Source organism: Emys orbicularis, chromosome 1 (genome assembly GCF_028017835.1).
Source record: "Emys orbicularis isolate rEmyOrb1 chromosome 1, rEmyOrb1.hap1, whole genome shotgun sequence".
Lineage (NCBI taxonomy): Eukaryota > Metazoa > Chordata > Testudines > Emydidae > Emys > Emys orbicularis.
Window position 1 is genome coordinate 211,682,620 of NC_088683.1, and position 16,275 is coordinate 211,698,894.

General features: G+C 38.8%; 1 protein-coding gene across 1 annotated transcript in view; it reads right to left on the bottom strand.

The window, feature by feature from the left end:
- The window catches only part of KDM6A (lysine demethylase 6A), a 298,231-nt gene that overhangs the window by 104,379 nt on the left and 177,577 nt on the right, over window positions 1-16,275 (bottom strand). The window contains exon 7 of the mRNA XM_065404627.1: window positions 5,330-5,384. Within this exon, the coding sequence (XP_065260699.1) occupies window positions 5,330-5,384 (55 nt within the window). The remainder of the gene's footprint in view (window positions 1-5,329; window positions 5,385-16,275) is intronic.

Sequence of the window (16,275 nt, forward strand, 5' to 3'; positions counted from 1 at the left end):
AAGAAATTTGGGGTGTAGACACAAACTAACTTTATCTTCATAAAGCACCGTATAGGAGGTATAAGCAAAGCCTGAAGTTTTGCTACCCTTCTAGCCAAAAAAATAGCCACCAGAAATACTACTTTCATTGAGAGATGAGAAAACGAGGAGATAGTTATAGGTTCAAAAGGGGGCCCTATTAAAACCCACAGAACCAAAGTCAGATCCCAGGATGGTGTTGGGCCCTAACAGGTGGGAAGAACTTGTCCAAAATTTAAGAATCTAACAATCAGAGGGTTGGGAAAAAACAGATCTTCTTTCTACAGCAGATCAGATTGCAGAGGCAGCTGCCAGATGAACCCAGAAGGAACTGACAGAAAGTCCTTTTTCATTGAGGTGAAGCAAATAATCCAAAATCAGGTGAACTGAGCCTGTGAAGGGGCCACACAGAGAACCTCTTCCATTTCTTGAGGTAAGTATAACTGATGGAGGGTTTTCTGCTATTTAAAGACTGCTTCATGGGGAACTAACTATTGAGCATCCAAACAGTCAAGTGTAGGCTAAGTGGGCTGGGAGGTAGTGTGCCCATGGTTCTGTGAAACCGTACCTGAGACCTCAGGGAGAGGTATAGTATCTCAAATCAAAAGGCTCAACAGGTTTGAGGACTAATGTTGGTGGGGCCAGGCAGATGCTATCAAAGAAGGAAGGAAGAGTTGACTGTCCAGGTGGATAGTTGGAAACGCTCAAACATTTATGTGGAAAGGAGATCCTGACCTGACCAGAGACCCAGAGTCTGAAAGTCCCCTCGGTGAGCTCCCCAACTGAGACATGAAGCGTCTGTGATTAGGGTCATGGAGGGCAAGGTTGGGGCAAAATGAATCCTATGGCATACACTGGCACAGTCCTTCCAGGGATGACCAAACACCTGCAGGTATGTGAGTCAGCATGTCCAATGGATAATAAGAGGGATGGTAGAGAGACTTCAACCACCTCTGCATGACTCTGAAGTGACATATGGCATTGTGAGTTATATATGTACAAGCCACCATGTGACCTAGAGGCAATTCTTCTGTCGTACAAGGATATGCCTTGAGGTTTTTGCATAGCTACAATATCAACTGAAACCTGGCCTGAGGTAAATACACCAACTGTGGTCGAGCCAAGAATCTCTCCTATGAATTTGATTCTCTGTACATGGAAAAGAGCTGATTTGTCCTTGTTGATCAACAGGCCCAACAAGTGGAAGACAAATTGGATTTTCCCAATGGCCACTGTTACTTGTCTGGACTGACTTCGAACCAACCAGCTGTCCAGACATGGGTACACCTGGACCCCTGCCTTCCTGAGATGTGCCACAACCACTGCCATGCACTTTGTGAAGACTCAAAGGGCTGATGACAGGCTGAAAGGGAGAACCATAAACTGATAAACATCTGCTGCAACAAATCTAAAAAACCTTCAGTGGTTCTGGTGAATGGCCACATGGAACTAGGCATCCTTTAATAATTGTAGTCTAGGGATGGGATAATAGATGACCAAGCTGCAACCCTGTAAACCAAGGAACGTAAACCAAGAAAGCAACCAATGCTGCTTGCGCTCTTGTAGAGTGTGCTAAAATTCTGTGAGATAGTGGAGCTGCAGCAATGTCGTAGTACAGACAAATACAGGAGGAGATCCAGAAAGAAATCCTTTGTGAAATGATGTTAAAGTAACCACACAAAACTTTAGTTTTTATGTATCTGTTGTGGTTTGTAGGTCTAAAATAGGTTTGAGGCCTCCCTTGGACTTTGGAATGAGAAAATAGTGAGAACAGACTCCCTTCACCCAAGGCTGAGGAAGTACTTCCTCCACTGCCCCTAACTGTAACAGACTGAACTTCTTGAATTAATATAGTCTTGTGAGAATGGCCCCTGAACAGGGATAGGGAGGGGGAGAAATAGAGGTAAATTGCAGTATATATTCCAGTTCCACTGTGCTGAGAACCCTGCTGCCAAAGGGAGAAGAAATTATGATGAGTGGTTTGCTGGCCTTGACTAAGAAGTCCAATAAACTGCTTAGATGTTACAGGTTGTATGGAAGTAGCAGAAAACTCAGGAGGCAGAGGTACTCTCTTCCTCTGAAACTTATGTCATCTCCCGGATTGGTCTGGCTGCCTTACTGGGTAGAACAGGTTCCTCTGCTGGAACTGAGGGTGGAACTGCATTCTCTTAGGGCCTGGGGTATATATGCCCAAAGACTTAAGGGTTGCCCTATATCTAAGAAAATACAAAGCTTAGTCTGTCTTTCCAGAAAGTAAACTTGGGCCCTGAAAAGGGAAGTTCTCAATTGTTTGCTGGACTTCAGCTGAAATGCCAGATGACTGCAGCCAAGAACCACGATGCACAGTGACTGCTGTTGCTATCACCCAAGCCGCTGAATCTGCCTCATCCAATACAGCCTGTAATGATGATCTTGCTATCAGGCAGCCTTTATCTATAAGAGCTCTGAACTCTTTATCACCACCTGGCAACTTGTCCACAAATTTCAACATTGAATCCCAACTAGAGTAATCATAGTAAGCTAAAACAGCGTCATGGTTTTCAATTCTTAACTGCAATCCTAATGAAGAATAAACATTTTTCTGAAATAAATCCAAGCTTTTTGCATCTTTGCCCTTGGGAGTAGATTTAGATTGCCCTTGTCTCGCTTTCTTATTCACAGCTGCCACCACCAAAAATCCCGGGGCTGGCTGTGAATAGGAATACTCATGTCCCTGGGAGGGAACTTGGTATCTCTTCACCACTCTTTTGGCAGTGTGTGTCAGAGAAAAGTAAGTTTGCTAAAGAATTTTGGTGGGTTCTAAGATGGTCTCATTAATAGGCAGAGCCACTCTAGCAGGTCCTGCAGAATGTAAAATATCCACTAACTTGTGTGCATTATCCTGGACCAGTTCAATTTTTCTTAAGTTCCTGATACATTTTATAATCATTCAGAACAGGGGACAAGGACATCTGAGAACGCATCCTCATCTGGTAATGATGAAGAAGTGCTGAACAGAGACACTATAGTGTCAGTCTGCTGAATATCTGTGACAGAAGGGTCAGATACTGGAGGGATAAGGTTCCTCAGCTGCTACAGTACCAGATGGAGAACAGCACCTTCACAGGGATTTTGGTAGACCTCTATCTAGGAGAGAAAGACCTTAATGCTGGGGCTACCCCCATGGATTCGAGAAAGGCCACTGTTATTTTAGATACAATACTAGAGCCCAAACCTAAGGCATCCTATTCCTGGACTTCTACTATAATAATCATGGTGCCAAGGCCTTGCCCTGCATAAGGAAAAATGAGATGCACAAACTCTTCTGTAATAAGATCCTGAAGTGCAAGATCCCACCTCCAATTCAGAGGATGAGTTAGCACAGTCTGAATGCCAAGCTGACACAGTACTGGGTGAAGCAGACAGAGACTGGGACCTGGACCAATGCGGGGCAGACAGTACTGGAAAAAGCATCCAAAGCTTTCCTCCTGAAGGGACCATACATCTGCCCTGCTGCACAATAGCACTTCCATACCCTGACAGTACCAACGAAGATTCAGTCCCACATGGCACTGGACATGCAGGTGCAGATGAAAGGTCTCAGTACTGAGGCCTCTGTGGTAAGAATAGTCGATTCCCGGACCACATCCTACGTCAGTGGTGAGTCCAGCACCGATAGACACAGGAGATCCCTGGCCACTGTGTACGCCTCAGGCATCCTCTGTATAGAAGCTGATGCCTCTGAAGGTCCTGGCAATGGAGTAGGTCTCAATAATACCACTGCAGTCAATGACTCTACACTGTTAGAATGAGGTACTGGAAGGTCCTAGCAGGAGACGACTTTGCATTAACCTCAGTACTGATCTTCATCTGGTTTTAGTCTGTTAGGTACCTAGCCCTCAAAGAGGAAGACTTTTTCTGCTGCTTGTGCAGTATCAGAGATAGAGAATGATATCTTCTCTTTGACTCTCTGTGATGTGGGGATGCCACCAAGAAGTATGGAGGTATGCTCTGAGATGGAGTCATGTTTGAATCCCCAAGTAACAAGAGGCTGGGTGGCACAAAGCTGCTTTCATCAGGATCTCTCTTACGTTGAGCTTCTCTCAACTTCTTAGCCCTGGTCTTAAATCCACTATAGACGGTGCATTTATGCCTCAAGTGCCTTTCTCCCAAAGCCTTTAAACAGTGGAGTGAGGATAGCTGACCGGCGTAGCTTTGTTACAGCCCCAACAACACCTAAATCCCACGGACTTAGGCATGCCCCAGTTTTGAGCTAAAACCTCAAAGGAAAAGAAGATAAGAACCAAGAATTTTTTCATGATGAGTACCACTAATGGAAATTATAACTACAACTGTACTAAACTAATTATTTACAATACAAAAACCTCAAGTTTTCCTAAGCAGAAGAGGAAAGAGCTTAAGAAGTTCTCTCTCTCACACACACACACACACACACACCACCCCCGCAACTAGTGACCACAGGTGAGGAGAAGGAACTGCAGGGGGTGGTTGGGACAGCTCTACCCCTTTTTAACCTTGGCTACTGGCATGAGGGTGCATGCGCTGCCCTGAGGGGTACTGGTATGGGAAAACATTCTCCAGCTTTGGTGCACTGTCATGCACACATCTAGAATGAAATGGACACATGCAAGCACTCAAAGAAGAACTGTACATTGTAAATTTGATCCATGTTCAAATGGAAGATTGTGAAGAAATGTAGAAATGTTTCTGAACGAAATTAATGCTTTTGAAGTGAGATAATACAGCAACTTAACCAATTTTTATCTTATCCAATAAAGAAAAAGATAATTTGTCTTACTTTAATATTGTATCATTCTTATGTATAATATAGGATTTTTACTATTGCATTAAAATATTTCTATAATAAAATAGAAAGTGACTAGGTTTATAGAGTTTCTTTTTAAAACTATAAGATATGACAAACACTGTGTACAACAAAAAGAAATAGCAATTCCTCCCCAAACCTTAGCTCTTCAAAGACACTGATGAGGTATGACCCTCCTGGATCACTATTTCATCCATTTACTAAGATGACAGTAATTCTATAATTCCATTGGCACATCTATATTTGATACAAACTATTCACAGTAGTTGGTTTCATGTTCATTTATGCAGCCTGGGTAACCATAGCTACCTACATCAGACTGTGTCACCAGCTTCAACAATTCTATGAGGAAAATTCCTAAAGTACTCATTGTCCAAAACTGCCATTTTAAAAGAGGTAAGTTAAAAACAGTTGTAGCTCTGTATATATGGCATTTTTCTATATATGCAACAAAATACATAAATCAAAAATCTTAAAAATACTTACTTTCCGCGTTGGACAAAGTGCAGGGATTGCTGTCAACCAAAGCTAACTGAAAATGCTGAAAAAGAATTAATATTGTTTACTTGTTTCTGATCGTCATAATTTAGAGAAATTATTTTAATACAGAAACAAATTTTTATATTTGAAAGCAAATCTACTATTTTACATGAGTCAGTTAGCCTGAAATGCAAGAACTAACATATAATCTTTTGAAATTTTATCTTTAACAGATATGTTTCATTAGAGGAAAGTAAAATTATTTTACAGAATGTTTCATGAACTTAAATGACAATACTTCTAACAATTAAGTTTAGAACAGATATTTTATGAAATAGTTAGGGTAGTAAGTTTTTAAAAGAATGACTTCATCATTTGAATGGTTAAGATCTGTTCAAGCATTTATTTGACCTTCACAACAACTGAGACCAAGTCATAGCCATTTCAGAGTCCCATGCAAATAAACGTGCAAGTCATTAAATGGCATATTTACTACAGAAAAATAAAACAGATTCAGAAGTACAGTGATTTGAAGCATTTCATCTGTTTATCAAGATATTAAAGCATTAAAAATAACTGACTTCAGATAAAAAGCTACAATTTTCATAACCACTTAGAAATCAATTGTCCCAGTTTTTATTTTAAAAAACAGTTTCTGTAAAACATTTGGAATTGTGTCTGACTGTACCGAATATTATAAGATTTCATTTAAAAAAATATATAAACTCTGAATTTATTTCTTAAGCATTTCCCTTCTCCAGAGGGGAAGCCAAACAATCAAAGTAATAAAGTTTGTCTACAAGAAAGTTTAGACATGACCAATCATTTTACAGCAGAACCTCAAGTTATGAACTCCAGAATTACAAACTGACCAGTCAACCACACACTTCATTTAGAACCGGAAGTACGCAATCAGGCAGCAGAGATCAAAAGAGAAAAAAAAAGCAAATACAGTACAGTACCGTGTTAAATGTAAACTACTAAAAAAATAAAGGGAAAGTTTAAAGAAGTTTTTATAAGATAAGGAAACTGTTTGTGCTCGTTTCACTTAAATTAAGATGGTTAAAAGCAGCATTTTTCTTCTGCATAGTAAAGTTTTCAAGCTGTATTATGTCAATGACCAGTTGTAAACTTTTGAAAGAATAACCATAATGGTTTTTGTTCAGAGTTACGAACAACTTCCATTCCTGGGATGTTTGTAACTCTGAGGTTCTACTGTACAAGTTTCACATTAATTCAATGAACAGCATTAACATGAAAACTGAGAACTAAGAGTAAGTGGGTGTAATCAAAATAGATGGAATATGCATACAAACCTAAATGCTTCAGCATTTTTCAAGCAACTTCATAGAAAACAAATCTCCTACATACAGTGCAGAGTTTGGATTAATATTTTCTTACTGCAATGTACAAGGCCTACTGAATATTGGTACCTACTGCAAGTACTAAATTTCAATGAAGCAGATAAGATACTTGATTTGTAATCCAGATTGTAACAGCAACAATGTTTAGATACTGACTAAATCCAAATTTAATATGAAATACAAATCATGTAAATGAGGCTACTGAACAATTATACGTAATCTTGTTAGTATGCAAGTATGGCATTTTATTTGCTGGTGTCTAGAGTACCAAGCAGGTAAGCAACAGTAGCTGTTATTAATGAAGCAAGAACATTTAAAACTAAGTTCCGAGTAAGTGATGCACTCACCCTCTTTTCAAGATAGTTGTAAACACAAGGATACCACTCCAATAACATCTCAATAGAATTTGACTCACAAGAATGATACTATAACAAGGGTCCATAATACACTGGACTTTTACTTAGATATATCTATGACCTGCTTAAAATCAAACAATTAAAAAAACCAATTACAATGTTACAATTCAAGATAAATTATAAAAGACTAGAGCTGCATCACCCAATTACAAGGATGCTCTCTAAGCCATACATAAATGGAACAGACATCCTCACTGCATTCTGTCAACTTCATCCATGCATACAAATAGTTGCCAAAAATAAAGTCATCTCAACATTAATTATAAATCCTAGTTTATCACATCAGCATCATGAATACTTTTGAACAATTCAATCACCAAAAAAATAACACAGAAAACACTGGACACACATGACTTCCAAAATAAAATGAAAAGATTAGACCAAAACAATAATATTAGCTTATTGCTTAGACTTGCCTGTTTTCTTTTCGAGGGCTCAGCAGTGATAGAGAAGTTAAAATCTCCTCTCACTTGCATTGCAATGCAGGTTGTGTGCCCCAGAGACATCCTTTAGTCTGTTACCATAGCAATACTAAGCAGGCAATTTAAAAATGATTAAAAGAAATTAATCAAAAGGTCTCCTTTACATTTTTTCTGATAGAAAAAGATGTACAGACCTGTATATTTAGGCCTGTGCAAGGGCCTAAATTTTACACGGACACTATCATCACCGATTAATGTTTAACATAAAACAGAAAGGTACAGATTTGCTATTATACAAAATGAACAGATCAAAAATGAAATGTTTGACACTTATTTGGCGGTTCCTCTTCAGAATGGTTATGTTCATCAGACCCAGTGAGAACACACAGATAACTGCATAAGTAGAAATGCCCATTTCAGCATTTAAATCTATCCGTATTCAACACTACACAGTGAAACAGCAGGAATATTCTCACTAAATAGGAAAACACACACACACACACACACACACACACACACACACAACCACCTTACAATTTCAAATTCCACAGCATCATCTCAAATATTCCAAAATGTTATCCATTTCTGACTGTACCATTTAGCAAATCACACTGTAAAACTACGGATAATCCAGAACAGGTATATAGATTTTTATAGAAAAACAAGGCACTTGTGCAAAACAATTATTACAAAGCTGCATATACAAAACCAACAATCTTTCAAGCACATAAACACACATGAACCACCCTACACCTCTAGTTGGTTACAATAAACAACAGCCTCCTTTCAGTTAGTCAATACAGACAAAAAAATAATTATGCATACTAATAAATTAAGCTAATCAGTCACAAACAATCCCATAAATTACTACCATCAACACCAAAATTTACAAAACACCATGTTAATTTCCAACTCCCATTTCTGCAACAAACAGAAGCAGCTAGCAAACATCTGCACCTCACACAAATATTGCGGTACTGAAGCTGTCTACTGCTGTGTGAAATAGTTGTTATGCAGGAGAGGCCGCTGCAGTTCAGAGACGACATACAATACCTCAAGGCAGACAGCAGTCTATAGAAATTCAAATCCTGAGTAAGAGGATTTACCTAGAAGGCTCTGTTCTGCATGTTAAAAAGTATCTTTTCAAGTGCTACAGCTGAAGTAATGAAATAGCTTGATTTGTAGCAATTTATAATAGTACAATTATCAGAAGACTATTTTGTCTCCTTTAGAGTCCTTGACTTGCCTATGTGATTGTGGTAACGATTTCTGATATAATCTTTCTGAGAAATTTAAAGTACAATGCTTGCGTATGTACTCAATTACTGAATGCATTAAACGCAATCATAAAATGAAAATAATTCATCACAGAATTAAATCTAATTTAAAACATTCGATTCACTCTTACTACTAGAAGTGAGTGTATTACAGACACACAGAATCACTGATTCTCTTAAAATGTATTTATTGTCCTCATTTACATACCTTTAACATTAAAGAGGCCAAATACATGATTTTTTGTGATTGTTTTAATCCATTAAAAGAAAACCAACAAATACAAAGGTAACATTTGCCAATCTTACTGCAAGGCATTCAATAGGAGTAATTTGTAAATCAAAACCTTTAATAATGTTTTAAAATGGTGAGTCTAACCACTTTTCTTATCTCTAGTGTGATGTAACAAGTTTTCCTAATTGACAGCTATACATTTATTTAGCACATTAAGCAAGCCATCATTTGGAAGCGGACAATTCTGACATCAACTTACCACCGGGGAAAGCCTGATCCCAGCTCAGTGCAATTCTGTCAGAGATAGCTTTTTCTGACTATATGACCTAGGTGTGATATGTATGTTCCTTAGAGCTGTCTTTGTTCAGATAACTAGGACACAGTAAGCCTTGCGTAATCAAAGTGTTGGCACATACCCAAGGCGCCATTTGCCAAGCATGGGGGGGGGGGGAGAAAGAGGATGATGTGCAGCACGTGCTGCCAGATCAACTCTGCTCTCCAGGGTCCTCCAAAGTTGGAATTAATTCATGTTTTATGGAAAGAGGTTTGTGAGGCATAAACATTGTTTCTTTCATCCTGCACTGTACAATCAAAACACCAGAAATCAGCTACGAGAATAGGACAAAAGAAAAGTGCTCAAGACAGAATCAACGAAGGTCATATATTTACATAAACTGAATGAGATCAATCTGTTCAGAAGAATCACTTGCTCAACCAACCATAGCTGTAAAATCCTACTCAAGTAACAACACTTAATGAAGACTGGATTTTCACTGGCCAAAAGAAGGTTCTCTCTTCCCAGGCAATCTCCTAAATAGTGCATTGTAATGTTTGTCACAACCATATCTGAGTACTCATGTTGGCTACAAGTCTGAACATGGCAAGGCATTAAGCCTTTAGTTGACAGCATCTCAGAGGTTAGTTGTTTTTAAAACTACAGTCCAAAAGACTACCAGAGGAGAGAAAATGAAGGTGGTTGATTGAGGGCCTGTCTTTGCTGCAGTGTTAGCTCAATTATCTGTACTGGAGTTAACTGCTCTCAAGTTAACCTAGCTCCTGTGAACAGTCACACTGCAAAACAACACTCAAATAGTACAAAGCATTTGAAATACCAGCAACAGAGTAGCTGAGTCCCCACTGCATTACAGCTCAAGCAGCAGCAGCATTTGGACCTCCAACCCACACCCCCTAACAAATCAAAACGCACCACCTAGCTGAAGCTAGAGATGTGTGCATGGGAAGTGGGTAGGGACAACACTAAACCTATACTTTGAGCTAACACTGCAGAGAAGACAAGCCAAGAAATGTGAATTGCTGTATTAAATAATCTAGTATGAAGTTAAGGTCTATAGACTGAAAAAAATGGAGTGCTACTGATATTCATTAGCCTGAATTTTTTAAGATTTTGAATCACACTTATTTTTCTTTTTACTGTTTATTTTTCTTTTAAGAAATCAGAAGCACAGAATGTCAAACAAGCCAATTTTTTAGCAATTTACTCCTTTGTAATTACAGGATACAGTGACTAGAATATTTTCTATATAATACTTTAGTTTTCCAAAGTAGCAAACTGATTAGGAGAAAGATATCCTTAACGCATGAGATTCAGTGATCCATAATAAAAAAAAAAAGCTGTATGAACAACTCCAGCTGTTGATTCAATTACAAAGCTTCCTACCTTGTTAAGTAATTATGATTTATCAAAGAACATATGTGGGTATAATCAAACAGATAAATAAAACTTGTCAATTTGTGTAAGAGTTAAAGAGCACTTTAACTTGCAACCCTTATTTTCTGTTTACCTACAATTGTTTAAAAATAATCTTTTGACAGATTTTATCATGCTTGGGCTTCAGCCCACAAAATGCTTTTTTTTTTTCTTTAGACTGAGACAGCCACCTGAACAGCTAAAGATACAAGTACAAAGAAATGTTCATCTTTTTAAAAGTATTTCATACTTTTTTCAAATAGTTCCGAGGAATAGGATTACAGTGAAATATTTTGCATTAATGAGTTTAAATATTAACTAAGACTTTTCATTAGTAAATGTAATTGAACTATTTCAACCATTTTTTGTTCCAATTAAAAATTGATTTAAGAACTTTAAACTTGACATATTTACAGCTCTTAATTAATGCTTTAACCATGTTTGAAAAATAAATGTGGTGAAACCACATTTTGAAGGCTTGAAAACAGCCCAACTTTCTTAACTTCAAAAAGATGACATAGGGCCATGCTGCTACACATCTTCACTCATGCATTTTTGATTCTCTAATGGGAGCATGGCAACAATAACTCCCTAATTTTTCAACTTATTACCCTCACAGTAGTTTATAAGTTACAAACTCAAATAATGATACCACAGGTATTCAAATATATCCTAAAAAAAAAAAATTGCAGGCATTACAGTAAGTTGAATAAGTGATGGGATAGTGATTGATTGCTTCAAAGCAGATACCGTTAACATGTGTATATAGAAGATTTTAAATTCTTGTTCTGAGTCCCTGCATTTTTGTTTTTAAAGACTAGTAGGATTGAAATTCAAACCCTTTAGCAGTTCCCCCTCCACAATTTAGTTTACCACATAATTTTTAGCACTTCCTCATGGTTTATTGTAGCAGGTGTCCTCCTGGTGTTCTATGGATAGAAATATTACCTACACACATTCAGTAGTCCCAGTGTAGTAGGATAGCCAATTAGACTTGGGAATGGAGAGGGATGGGAGTTGTAGAGGCATGTGTTACTAGGGGTGAAGGGCTGTCATGGTACCAGGAGGCCCCTTTCAATAGGAGAGATGAGAGACAAACAAAGAAGGTGGATACAGACTGTAGTCATCTCTCCCACAAAGTGGTTTTCCAACCTGCATGTAACTGGGCAGGAGTTCTGCTACACATTGCTCATTGGGCTCCATAAGTCTCTTGTAGACAGCAAAACAACCAAATGAGGTTGTGTGGTTGATGTCTTCTAAAAATGGGATATGAAAAATCCACCCACCTATGTCAGCTGCTATAGCTTTCCTAAAGACAGAGTCCTACTCATCCTGAGAGAGAGTATTTTTCCAGTCTGATTATGATTAGGTCCAGATTAGGGCTGTCAAGCGATTAAAAAAAAATAATCGCACTGTTAAACAATAATAGAATAACATTTATTTAAATATTTTTGGATGGTTTCCTACATTTTCAAATGTATTGATTTCAATTACAACAGAATGCAAAGTGTACAGTGCTCACTTTATATTTATTTTTGATTACAAGTATTTGCACTGTAAAAAACCAGAAATAGTATTTTTCAATTCACCTAATACAAGTACCGTGGTGCGATCTCTATATCATGAAAGTTGAACTTACAAATGTAGAATTATGTACAAAAAAAACTGCATTCAAAAATAAAACAATGTAAAATTTTAGAGCCTGCAAGTCCACTCAGTCCTACTTCTTGTTAAGCCAATCGCTTAGACAAACAAGTTTGTTTTCATTTGCAGGATATAATACTTCCCGTTTCTCGTTTACCTCACCTGACAGTGAGAACAGGTGTTCTCATGGCACTGTTGTAGCCAGAATCACAAGATATTTACATGCCAGATGCACTAAAGATTAATATGTCCCTTCATGCTTCAACCACCATTCCAGGGGACATGCGTCCATGCTGATGACTGGTTCTGCTCAATAAGAATCCAAAGCAGTGCGGACCAACGCATGTTCATTTTCATTATCTGAGTCAGATGCCACCAAGAGAAGGTTGATTTTCTTTTTTTTTTTTGGTGGTTCAGGTTCTGTAGTTTCCACATCAGAGTGTTGCTCTTTTAAGACTTCTGAAAGCATGATCTATACCTCGTCCCTCTCAGATTTTGGAAGGCATTTCAGATTCTTAAATCTTGGGTCGAGTGCTGTAGCTATCTTTAGAAATCTCACATAGGTATCTTCTTTGCGTTTTGTGAAATCTGCAGTGAAACTGTTCTTAAAATGAACATGTGCTGGGTCATCATCCGAGACTGCTATAACATGAAATATATGACAGAATGCGGGTAAAACAGAGCAGGGGACACTGAATTCCTTGGGGGAGAATTGTGTCACAAATTTAATTAAGTCATTTTTTTAACGAGTGTCATCAGCATGGAAGAAGCATGTCCTATGGAATGATGGTCGAAGCATGAAGGGGCATACGAATGTTTAGCTATCTGGCACGTAAATACCTTGCAATGCTGGCTACAAAAGTGCCATACAAATGCCTGTTCTCACTTTCGAGTAACATTGTAAATAAGAAGAGGGCAGCATTATCTCTTGTAAACGTAAACAAACTTGTTTGTCTTAGCGATTAGCTGAACAAGAGGTAGGACTGAGTGGACTGGCAGGCGCTGAAGTTTTACATTGTTTTGTTTTTGAGTGCAGTTATGTAACAAAAAAAAAATCTACATTTGTAAGTTGCACTTTCACAACAAAGAGATTGCACTACAGAACTTGTATAAGGTGAATTGAAAAACACTTTCTTTTGTTTATCATTTTTACAGTGCAAATATTTGCAATAAAAATAATACACACTTTGATTTCAATTACAACACAGAATACAATATACATGAACAAGTAGAAAAACATCCAAAATATTTAATAAATTTCAATTGGTATTCTATTGTTTAACAGTGCAATTAAAACTGCGATTAATTTTTGAGTTAAACGTGTGAGTTATCTGCGATTAATCAACAGCCCTAGTCCAGATACTGTGTGTCAAGGTCTCCTTCATTCAGTGGCATTCCACTGTAACAGACTAGAAATGCCATAGCAGCTTCATATAAATTAAGAAATGGATGGTTTCACTGAATAAATGTAAAACTGAATATTACAATCAATATCGTATTCCTAGTGCTACACCTCTACCCCGATATAACGTGACCCGATATAACACAAATTCGGATATAACGCAGTAAAGCAGCGCTCCGGGGGGGTGGGGGTGGGGGAGCTGCGCGCTCCGGCGGATCAAAGCAAGTTCGATATAACGCGGTTTCACCTATAACACAGTAAGATTTTTTGGCTCCCAAGGACAGCGTTATATTGGGATAGAGGTGCATTTGTTTTAGTGGTTGGGAATAGGAGTCTGTTGGGGAGTCTGATAAGGTATGAAATGGTTTAGGATTGTGCAGTAAATATTACCTGGCTGATTCTGTTGAAGTGATCAATAATAAAGTAATGACCTTTAAATAGTCACAGAATTTAAGGCCAAATCATCTACTCTGACCTACTGTATACCACAGACCACTAATGCATTCGTCATCATTATACTTCAGAATTAGCACCGCATTTTGATGAATAGGCAACTCATGCCTCTCAGATGTTTCTGAAGACAACATTGCACCACTTTTCACAAAGTTTGTCAGAGGAATATTTTCTTTACAACCACAAGGACTAGAAACATTTTTTTAGCTTAAAGTCTAGAGCAACATTCAACAAGTGCTGGATTCTGTGCCAAATTCTGGGGCCACAATATCAGAGTACAAAAGGTCCTAATTATAATTTGCCAGTCTGAACTCTAGCAATGTTAAGTCAATGTAAAAGTAATGATTTTAAAAAGCATTCTAAAGAGGGTTGATTTCATGCTTTGTAAAGAGCACCACTCTAATAATTATAATCCGAAACCTTAAAATAGTAAAAAATATGTTATGTTTAAAACTGCTTACATAAAATATAGATGATTTATGTTAATGTTCTAAAATTGTGTACAAATCATGGAAAACATTGACCTTTCCTCTTCGCCTCAAGACTCCTACTGACGATGACTCATCTCTTGGCATTAAAAGACCATTACTTTATTCTTAGCAATAACAAACAAACACAAAAGTTTAAATACCATCAAAAACTATTACAGTATTTCAGACTACATTAACCGTGCTATAATTTGTGGGGCCCCAAACAGCCAGACGAGATCATAATATGGAGAGCTGCCTCCCCTTCCTGCCACATTGTCAAACAGGAAGACTAAACTGAACAATGAGTTGCTATGTCAGCACCCAGCCCCAGACAACTGTTCGTTCTTAAGGCCAGCTCTGTTAGTTCTGAACAATCATCTGAAGCTGGCTACATCTTATTACTCATAACTGTCTTTTAGTGTCCTGAATCTTTGTACCAAGGTCCTCACAATAAAAGTCAAATTAATTCCAATATTCCAGGATGTGGGTAACTCATCTGCCACTGTCCCTCTGGAAAGATGGAATGTTCATTACCCATGAAAACTTCCTACCCCTACCTCTTGGTTAAGACTCCTTGGGAGACTATCACCACCAGGGCCATTCCTAGGGGAGTGCGGGGCTTGGCACATTAGAAACTTCGTGCCTATCTGCCATGGTGTGCTCCCCCTGGCTCCGCCCCCACTCCACCCGTTCCCCCAAGGCCCCATCACCACCTTGCTTCTTCCTCACCTAGTTCCGCCCTCTCCCCCGAGCACGCTGTGCCCTCACTCCTTTCCCTGCACCCCAGCGCCTCCTGACGCCATGAAACATCTGATCCATGGAAGGCCCTGGGAGGGAGGGAGAGGTGCTGATTGGCAGGGGCCCCCCGGTGGGCAGGAGGCACTGGGGGGGAAGGGGAGGTTCTGGTAGGGGGGCTCCTCGCCCCCTGCCTGCCGTTCGCCTCCTCACTCCGCTGGCCCACCCGCCTCACCTGTGGGGCCGCCCAGAGCGCGGGGCCCAGGGCGGTCGCCCTGATTCGTCATACCCAAGGGACGGCTCTGATCACCGCTCTACTTTCTTCATCTTTCTTACTTTGTGCTTTCCATTTAGGAATTTTTTTTCCTGACCTGTGCAGCCTCTAACCACAACTCTGTGTGAAACTGCAGAAGTTGTCTGAGTATGACCAGTTGGACTCACTGGTCACTAAGCACTTCCTGACAAGGCAGGCATTAGAAAGATTTGGTCCACAGAGAATCCCGATGGTCAGACATATTTTTGTTTAGCCAAATTACAACGGTTTAAAAATACTTAGTACAAATGCATTTTTTTAAGTCAAGATTTTTTTAAGCAACTATCTCCCAACGTTATTATAGTGGCACTGTGAACACATGAAAAACTTGTCTCACTCCATTTGATATCTGAATGCAACACGTGATAGACCATAGCTCTAAGGAACCTCTGCCTCATTCCAGGTACCTGAAGATTTATACAGAATGAGGCTAGGCTCCACTGAAATGAAGAAAATTATTAACAAGACTGCCAACTGTAAAACCAGGTCAACTGATTTTCCATCAGGATAACTTTG